Source organism: Sinocyclocheilus grahami, unplaced genomic scaffold, assembly GCF_001515645.1.
Source record: "Sinocyclocheilus grahami isolate Dianchi unplaced genomic scaffold, SAMN03320097.WGS_v1.1 scaffold1200.1, whole genome shotgun sequence".
Taxonomy (NCBI): Eukaryota; Metazoa; Chordata; class Actinopteri; order Cypriniformes; family Cyprinidae; genus Sinocyclocheilus; species Sinocyclocheilus grahami.
In genome coordinates, this window is record NW_015506379.1 from 122153 (window position 1) to 132212 (window position 10060).

The following is a 10060-nucleotide window of genomic DNA, read 5'->3' on the forward strand; positions in this document are numbered from 1 at the left end:
CTGCACAATATTTCTGTGGAAACTGTGATGCATTTTATTTTTCAGGATTCACAGATGAACAAAAGAACAGCGTTTTTCGGAATAGTAATCTTTTAAATCTTACGCATCTCAAATTTTTGAATGGTCGTGCATCACAGTTTCCACAGAAATATTGTGCAGCACGACTGTCTTCAACATTGATAATAATCAGAAATGTTTCTCGAGCAGCAGATCAGCATATTATACTGATTTCTGAAGATCATGTGACACTGAAGACTGGAGGAATGATGCTGAAAATACAGCTTTTTAAATTACAGTTGAACAGATATTCACATAGAAAACAGCTGTTTTACATTATAATAATATTTAACAATTTTTACTGTATTTTTGATCAAATAAATGCAGCTTTGGTGAACAGAAGAGACTTCTTTCAAAAACACTAAAAAGGTCTTAATTATTCCTAATGTTATTAGTAGTGTTTAATGCATGTCACGTCTTGTCTGGTAATATTCAGCGTTTAATAACCCGATGTGCGCAACACTTGAACACAGTTGCGGTTCCCGTTCTTCTCGGCTCCAGCAAACACCCACAGACTCTGCGGGTCGCTCTCGGGAACAAAGCTGCAGTGTTCATAACGCGGCTGCAGCCCGACCCAGTCTGGAATGTCCCATTCATGAGCATCTGCAGAAATACAAAGGCAATATGTTACATAACTGCAGATTTCATGGGCTCATATTAACTGAGAAACTACATGCAATGAATTATAAAATGTGATTAATAATGGTTAAAGACACTTAAAAATATATAGCTAATACATTTATATAAATTAAACCAAAAATGCTGATGTTGATTAAACACATTGAAAGTTTTGTACACTGTTAATTAATGCATTAATTACATGCATTACATATTGTGAACTTACAATTAATGTTTTTTCTGCATTTGTTTGTTTGTGTTTACAAATATGTTACTGTTCATTGTTAGTTTACAATGCACTAGTAATGTTAACACACAAATATATGTATTATTTTATTATGTTATATATAAATAAATAAATAAAAAATGTATAAATTAAATCAATTAATTTTAAAGTTAGATTGTTCATATCTTTTAGATGCTATGGATCCCCAAATATGATCGTTCTCATGTAAGGGACCCTGATCCTAAAATTTTAAAGGCATCTATATAGTTTCTTGAATAAACACCCAATTTATACTCTAAAAATATGACGTTATATACATGTCTAAAGTATTATTTGGAAAATATTTCATTTCTGTTAAGTTACATTATTTTCTAATATTTGTTTATTAAATTATTTACTTAATTATTTTATCTTATTTGCATTTATTTTATCTTATTTGTATTAATCTAATTTAATCTACATTTTATTTGTTTATTTTAATACATTTTATTCAAATTTTTTATTAATCTATTAATGCAATCTAACATATTTTTCAAATTATTTTAATATTATTATTTATTTTACCTTTTTGCACACTATTTTTCTCTAAACTTTCAACAGTTTATGTCACTCCTTGCGTTTCCTAGTTTATTTACCAACAGACTGTCTCTGAAGAACACTGGATTTGTGTCTTTATTGCTTTAAACTGTAACAGGACTCAGTTTGTACCCTCTTCATGCAGCATGCTGAAGTGAGCGCACTACCTAGATTGATAATGTAAGAATCAGAGAAGCTGCCATCAGGATTGGCTCCACCGACAATTACAATCCGTCCCTTTCCTGCATCAGTGGAGGGCAGAAATGTGCAGGTGTGACCCACAGAAACACCAGGACCGGCTCCTGTGGGCACCACGACATACCTGTGAGAGAAACAGACAGCTGTCAAACACACACACACACACACACACTCACTCACACACACTGACACACACACACTCTCTCTCTCTCACACACACACACACACACACACACTCACTCACACACACTGACACACACACACTCTCTCTCTCTCACACACACACACACACACACACACTCATCAGTAATTCACAACAGCTGATACCACTGTCTGCTCTGTGGTCGCTCCTCCGGCTCGAGGATAGGCAGCAGCTCCATCAGTCTGAGAGCTTCAGATCATCACTCAGCAGTTTATACTCTATAAACACACATCACAGCGTTCTCTGTTTTAATTGGCTTATGCAATAGGCATAAATTCAGGCTTTTAATTCACGTGTGTGACCCTGCAGCACAAAAGCAGTGTTAAGTCGCTGGGGGATATTTGTAGCAATAGCCAACAATACATTGTATGGGTCACAATTATACATTTCTCTTTTATGCCAAAAATCATTAGGATATTAAGTAAAGATCATGTTCCATGAAGATATTTAGTAAATGTCCTACCGTAAATATATCAAAACTTAATGTTTGATTAGTAATATGCATTGCTAAGAACTTCATTTGAACAACTTTAAAGATGATTTTCTCAATATTTAGATTTTTTTGCACCCTCAGATTCCAGATTTTCAAATATTGTCCGATCCTAACAAACCATACATCAATGGAAAGCTGATTTATTTATTCCTTATGTCTGGTTTTGTGCTCCAGGGTCACATTTATCGAATGAGAACTAATTTCACGAAACCTGTTTCTATGGACGCCGACTCCGTTGCTATCGTTACGTAAAAGCGTTTATTCTACACGCAACACACGAGCGTTATGACGTCATGCCACATCTCCTGCGCGCAATCACAACGACAGCAAACGCTTTATCTTTATAATAAATAATAGATGTTATGACTGATGATGGACGGGTTGGACGAGCGCTACACCGGAAGAGAGAGCAGTTAGTGTGAAAACTGCTATTGTGATGACAGTCTAACCGGAAATAATTCCATAATAAAGGTCTCCATCGTGGCAAAAGCACTAAGACAGTATAAAATAAAATAAAATGTGATTTTTTTATTTCAGATTTCATCATTTATATATTTTATAAAATAATTAGTTTACACTTAAATGAAAATATTTTTTATAAATATAATATATACGGTAATAATAGAAAAATATTATATAAAAATAATGAAATAATTTTAAAAACCGCTGGAAAATACACATGATAATAATAAATCCTTTATCATAGAAAAAAATAAATAAGAAAATACGTTAGGAAGATAATAATAAAAACATACAATTATATAAAAGGTAGGCTAAAATGAATGAAAAGCTTATATTAAAAAGTTAATAAAACGTTAATGTTAATAAAGAGATGTTTATGTCCAGAAAATGTTCTAAAATTATCAGAAAATGAAAAAAGACAGTATTATGGAATCAATGCCACATATATTTGAATAAAACAGTAAAGTATTGCAAAAGAAAACGTTTTGGAGGAAAAAAGCACAAAAAAAATATTGCACAAACCGGGAAAAAAATAAACCATCCTGTTATCTGGCATCATCATGACCTCTCAATATAACATTTCTGTTGTTACAGTGTCAGAATTGTTGTGTGTGTGTGTGTGTGTGTGTGTGTGTGTGTGAGAGAGAGAGTGTGTGTGTGTGTGTGTGAGAGTGAGTGTGTGTGTGTGAGTGTGTGTGTGTGTGTGTGAGTGAGTGAGTGAGTGTGTGTGTGTGTGTGAGAGAGAGTGTGAGTGTGTGTGTGTGTGAGTGTGTGTGTGTGTGTGTGAGTGAGTGAGTGAGTGTGTGTGTGTGTGTGAGAGAGAGTGTGAGTGTGTGTGTGTGTGAGTGTGTGTGTGTGTGTGTGAGTGAGTGAGTGAGTGTGTGTGTGTGTGTGAGAGAGAGTGTGAGTGTGTGTGTGTGTGAGTGTGTGTGTGTGTGTGTGAGTGAGTGAGTGAGTGTGTGTGTGTGTGTGAGAGAGAGTGTGAGTGTGTGTGTGTGTGAGTGTGTGTGTGTGTGTGTGAGTGAGTGAGTGAGTGTGTGTGTGTGTGTGAGAGAGAGTGTGAGTGTGTGTGTGTGTGAGTGTGTGTGTGTGTGTGTGAGTGAGTGAGTGAGTGTGTGTGTGTGTGTGAGAGAGAGTGTGAGTGTGTGTGTGTGTGAGTGTGTGTGTGTGTGTGTGAGTGAGTGAGTGAGTGTGTGTGTGTGTGTGAGAGAGAGTGTGAGTGTGTGTGTGTGTGAGTGTGTGTGTGTGTGTGTGAGTGAGTGAGTGAGTGTGTGTGTGTGTGTGAGAGAGAGTGTGAGTGTGTGTGTGTGTGAGTGTGTGTGTGTGTGTGTGAGTGTGAGTGTGTGTGTGTGAGTGTGAGTGTGTGTGTGTGTGTGTGTTCTTTGCGAACACGTTTTGGCGTGGATTTGATTCCGTACACATTCAGCCCAAGACAACACAGCGCACACACCCCAATGGCCCCGCCCACAGTCACGCCCACACAGTCTCTTTCTGCCTGGAAATCAACAGATGCAGCAGCTCACTCTCCTCAGACACTCCTTCATCTGTCCTGAGAGAGCCTGACTCTGAGGAATCATCATCATCATCATCATCATCATCTTCATCATGTCTTCAAACTCAAACCTCACGAGCATGAGACGGACTGTTGAGCAGCTCAAACTGGAAGCCAGCGTGGACAGAATCAAAGTAAGTCTCAGCACTCAGAAGTAAGTGATATTTCATTCAATACATACAGAGATGCTGGACGATTTCACAACAAACTTCAGGTTATATCTCTAAACGTTTCTCATTCACATGTATGCGTTTGTTTATAATAGCAGCATCTGCAGATATGAGATCAATACTTCTGCTCTTAATTGTGTTTGTCTAGTGTTAATGGATAGCTGTTATTCACATTCAAAACAAGCAGAAATGTGTGGATGTGATCATTCTTTTAAATATGACAGTGCTGTTCACAAATATCCTAAAATATGATATACAGCAAAGCAGCAGAATATGGCTGGATATGAATGAGCAATTATGGTTTGTTTAATTTAGCTTATTATTATTATTATTATTATTGGTTTGATATTGGAGGCAGATAATGCCACAGCTTACTGTTTGCAACTACTGTTTTACATTATTATTAAAACAAAGAAATCATATGCTCAGTGAAATTAAATTATTATAATATATACTATATATATAGTAGAAAACAGAAAAATAAGGTCTGATATTTTTCAAGATCAGACTAATACAAAGACAATTATGGCAGATTATGATCAGCAATATAATTTGAATCTCTAAAATTATTATTAATAATAATTATATATATATATATAAATAATAAAGAGTTCATTTGCAAAAACAGATTTTTTAATTATATTTTTGAAAATCATATTTTTTCATTGTGCATTCCAGTTAATCTCAATCAAACTGCAGTTGGGTTATCTTGATTAGGTAAAAAATAACTAATAAATAGCTAACTAACACAATAAAAACATTACAATATAATAAAAACATGATTTTTGAAAATGTAAAAAACTGAGTTATCTGTCTTTGCAAATAAACTCTTCATATATATATATATATTTGTATGTATGTATATATATATATATGAAATTGAAATTTCTGTCACTGTAAAAACAGAAAAGGGATATTAAGAGGCCAGATATCAGGATGGTTAATTTCTTAGGGCACATTTATTATGAGCAGCAGTCATTGATTTAGTCATTTAGAAATCGCTGACACACAGTTCCTTCTCCGTGTGATCTGAGTGTGTTTGTAACGCAGGTTTCTCAAGCCGCTGCGGATCTACAGCAGTACTGCCTGCAGAACGCCAGTAAAGATGCACTGCTGGTTGGTGTCCCGGCCGGGAGTAACCCGTTCAGAGAGCCGCGCTCATGCGCCCTGCTCTAGAATGAAGGTACACAGTCTTATGAGCGACCACAGACACCTCACAGCTCACTTATAACGCAAGAATGAGCCTTTCGTGAATGCGTGAATGTGTGAGTCTTCCGGTTTCAGACAGTTTTGGTTATTTTAGCTTGTACAAAAACAGTCTGGTGTACTGATTGCAAACTGGTATTACTATTTTTATTTATTATCATATTCATAAACATGCTGGCTTGTTGTGCAAAAAGTTTTACTGTCTACTAGGGGTGTAACAATACAGAAAACAATTAGGCCTAATTAAAATAAATACAAAATATATTTTAAAAAATTGCATTAATTTATTTGTAATACATTTATTTAAACTAGATTAAAATAATACATTTAAATGAATAAATAAAAATTTGATTAAAATAGATAAATAATCAAATTAAGAACACATCTATAAGTATGTAACTATAGAAAATAATATTTTTCAAATAATAATAAAAAAATGGTAATTGTGACTTTTTTTATCTCACAGTTTCAACTTTGCTTCTCGCAATTCTGAGAGAAAAGTCATAATTGCGAGATATAAATTTACAGAAGAAAAGTCCGAATTGTCAGATATAAACTCAGAATTGTGAGAGAAAATTCACAGTTACCTCTTTTATGTTTATATTCTGTTGTGAAAAAAAAACAAAAAACTGAATTCCGAGATGTAAAGATAAAATTGTGAGAAAAAAGTCAAAATTGCAAAATATAAACTCTAATTTGAGAAGAAAGTCTTGCTGTAAACAGAATTGCGAAAGGGGGTGGGGGGTCAGAATTGCTACAGTTTATATTTGTTTAACTCTGACTTTTGTCTCAGAATTGCAAAAATAAAATAAAATAAAAATTCCGTGGCATAAACCAGCTTCCATAGAAAACAGCTGACTTCTGTATGCAAACTAAGCTGGACATTTATAGAGCTCCAACAGTCATAATATTTACATGAGGGAGTGACGAGCAGTAATTAAATAAGCCAGCCAATATGTGTCAATATGTGTTTTAAAACTGTATTTTTGAAATGGAAATAAAGAGTCATTGTAACGTCTCGTCTCGATTCATTTGTGTATTTGTCCTGAAGTTGCCTGCAGCTTCTCTTACTATTTAAATATAAGCTCATTTCACCCAGATATATTCTCAATAGTCATACGCAGCTGTGTGGGATATTATTTTTAGCCCGGAGCGTTGGACTCGCATCCGGCTTTCTGTTGGGAAGCCTGATCCGACTCTTTTACATCAACAGGAAGCTGGGTTTAGAGGAATGGGGGAAGTAGAGGAAGTGCTGGGATAGTGGTGCTTCGTCTTTTTCTCTAATATATGTGTTTCTTTAAAAATGTGGCTAAAGGAAAATGAGTCATGACTGCACAGTCAGCCAGAATTCAGATTCAGGGAAGCATCTGTCCAACTTCTGCTCTTGACCAGCATGAGTTCGTCTGTGGTTTGATGCTACACTTAGTTCAGCACGAGATGTGTCGAAACACGTCTGGCTTTTCAATGGATTTAGTCTCCGAATTGCAAAGTGCTGAAGTATGAAAGTTTTGTCATGTTTACTCATTCAAATCTTCATGCATCTCTTTTGAATAAATCAGCTTTCCATTGATGTATGGTTTGTTAGGATCGGACAATATTTGAAAATCTGGAATCTGAGGGTGCAAAAAAATCTAAATATTGAGAAAATCATCTTTAAAGTTGTTCAAATGAAGTTCTTAGCAATGCATATTACTAATCAAACATTAAGTTTTGATATATTTACGGTAGGAAGATTACTAAATATCTTCATGGAACATGATCTTTACTTAATATCCTAATGATTTTTGGCAGAAAAGAGAAATGTATAATTGTGACCCATACAATGTATTGTTGGCTATTGCTACAAATATCCCCCAGCGACTTAACACTGCTTTTGTGCTGCAGGGCTTATTCTTGGTCGAACATCATCTTTTGTGCTCCACAGTATGGTTTTGGACAGATTTGTGCCATTTTTAGAATGAACTGTTCTTTCAGAATTGATTAAATACTAAATGTTTCTATTTATTTTTCACATTTATTTTCCTTTTTTTTTTCTCCACAGGAGAAAGGAGGAAGATCAATGGAACGCTGATCTTTTACATTATGCAACAACATGACGTGAAACTTCATGAGATATATTGTGCAAATCTGAGAATACCGATGCCTTAAATCTCATATATCTTTAAATATTCAGCTTTTTTGGTCGGATGCTAAAGAATTATTTGAAACTGAAGCATTGGTTCTTATGAATGATTTGGATTTATCTAGAAGAAATTATTTACATTTTTTAAAAAAGAGAGATATGTCTTGTCAAATTAAGTGTGTTAATTGTGATTTGTCCAGCCAATGAAAAAAAACAAAAAACTAGTAGTCCTAGTAGTCAATGATTTAAAAATGCAAAATAAATATAATCTACGTATATACATATAATTGATACATATATGTATCTCACAGTGTTTCAAGTATAGTTAAACTGACATCTCTACACTGTTAAGAGCATCAACTCTATCGGTTTAAAGGCAAGAAAAGATGTGCTGAAGATGAAGGACATGATAGACAATGTTTTTCTTTCGTGGGAATGAATAAATGATCTGTTATGAAATGAACCTGTTGCTCAGGTCAATCTGGGTGGACACAAAATTACTTCTGTCTGTGACCTGAGTCTGTCTATCTATAGTTTTAGGCAAAAATATAAACTGCAGCTTGGAAGCTCCCACAGTCACGAGCAACCAGGAAATATCAGGGAATTTTAAAAAGGAGTTTCCAGTCGTTGAAATGTAAAAGCCATGGAAATTTCTATCGCGAGTGTCCAGTTGTGTAGTGATGCCCTGCTCGATCAGTATTTCCACACAGTTTCAGTGAAAGGAAACATCTACTTCCTGTTTCTTGTCATGGCTTTATTCTGGCTCCGAGAGTATGAAGATAAATCCACTTCTGTTGTGACACTGAGAGTTTATATAAGATGAGCTTTTGTTCATTCAAACCTTTATGCATTTGAATATTGTCCGTCTTTCTGGTACATGATGCAAATCTGTGTGGTTGTGTTTTGTGTAACAGATACACTCATATCAGCACGTGTTCATAGTGTCCATAAACACAATCTTTCGTTCATTTGAAGATTTCTAAACTGATTTCTAAATGGCTTCAGTATCACTTCCCTCTCCACATGAGCAAGCATTATAAATCATTTTTGTTTCCTCAGAGAATATTACCTCTGGGCACAGATTGGGTCAGATAATAACATATGCAACACACACCTAATACACTAAACCTTTCAAACTGGCACTGCAACTTTGTTTACAACATATATATATATATACAGCATATACTGTAGTATGTATACTGTGTGCCTTTATGCAGCAGCAATATATCCACTAACGGAAATCTTGAATGTAATATGTATACTTACTGTATAATGCCTGTTATTTTATTAAATTCAGTATGAAAAATAGTATGAAATATGCAACAATCTGTGTACTATATAGATATACGTGTGTCTAAATATTGTTGGGCCTTTATATGTCACATACAATTCATTGTAGAAGAAAATATCAGCAGAATAAAAAATCTACAGGGTCATTTTTGCTCAGTGAATTAATTACGTTAACTAATGAACATGTGATGCGGGGATTTCACAATCACCTTTGGCCAAAAAAGTGAGCTTATGCTATTTTTCTTTTTTAAATTAATGACACTGATATTTTTTGTTATTTAATGACAATTATACATTGATAGCAGAGCTTTTATGTGTTTTTTTTTTTTATTAATTAATTTATTTTTGTTTAAATATAATTTAATTTGGCACTTTTTTGAAACCATCAGTCAAAAAAAAAAAAAAAGGATTAATTAAGATTTTTTTTTATGTGTCTGAAGTCCCTTCTGCTCATGTTGTGAAATATTATTAGCACTTAAAAAAGCTGTTTTCTATTTATGTGGTAAAATGTCATTTATTTGTGTTAATACATTTTTTAGGATTCTTTTATGAACCGAAAGTTCAAAACAGCAGCATTTATTTTAAATAGATTTTTTTAATGATTTCTTAAGGATAACAAAATACTAATGATGCTGAAATTCAGCTTTGATCACAGAAATCAATTACAAGAAAACAATTAAATTGTAATAATATCTCTCAGTATTACTGTTTTCACTGTTTCTTGTACTACTTTCAAAAAATAAATAGAAAATCGGCTTTTAATCGGTATCGTGTCTATGAATTAGTGTCTGTGTTTTTTTTCTTTTTATTTATTTACACACACACACACACACACACACACACACACACACACACACACTCTCTCTCACACACACACACTCTCTCTCA

The 10060-nt window shown here is 34.2% G+C and overlaps 2 protein-coding genes across 2 annotated transcripts in view; one reads left to right on the top strand and one right to left on the bottom strand.

Moving 5' to 3' along the window:
- LOC107567945 (rab9 effector protein with kelch motifs-like) overlaps positions 1-2807 on the bottom strand; it is a 5106-nt gene extending 2299 nt beyond the window's left edge. The window contains exons 1-4 of the mRNA XM_016253754.1: positions 2582-2807; positions 2003-2095; positions 1645-1799; positions 505-660 (exon numbers count right to left, since the gene is read on the bottom strand). Of these exons, the coding sequence (XP_016109240.1) occupies positions 505-660; positions 1645-1799; positions 2003-2055 (364 nt within the window). The 5' untranslated portion in view covers positions 2056-2095; positions 2582-2807. The remainder of the gene's footprint in view (positions 1-504; positions 661-1644; positions 1800-2002; positions 2096-2581) is intronic.
- A 1527-nt stretch (positions 2808-4334) lies between these two features.
- On the top strand, positions 4335-8008 carry gng10 (guanine nucleotide binding protein (G protein), gamma 10). The gene is made up of 3 exons (XM_016253761.1): positions 4335-4518; positions 5605-5737; positions 7802-8008. The coding sequence occupies exons 1-2, from the start codon at positions 4438-4440 to the stop codon at positions 5728-5730; spliced, it is 207 nt and encodes a 68-aa protein (XP_016109247.1). The 5' UTR covers positions 4335-4437; the 3' UTR covers positions 5731-5737; positions 7802-8008.
- Positions 8009-10060: the final 2052 nt, after the last annotated feature.

Coding starts and splice junctions, on each gene's coding strand:
- gng10 (XM_016253761.1), top strand. CDS start 4,438: ATGTCTTCAAACTCAAACCTCACGAGCATGAGACGGACTGTTGAGCAG. Junction 4,519..5,604: donor CCAGCGTGGACAGAATCAAA/GTAAGTCTCAGC, acceptor TTTGTAACGCAG/GTTTCTCAAGCCGCTGCGGA.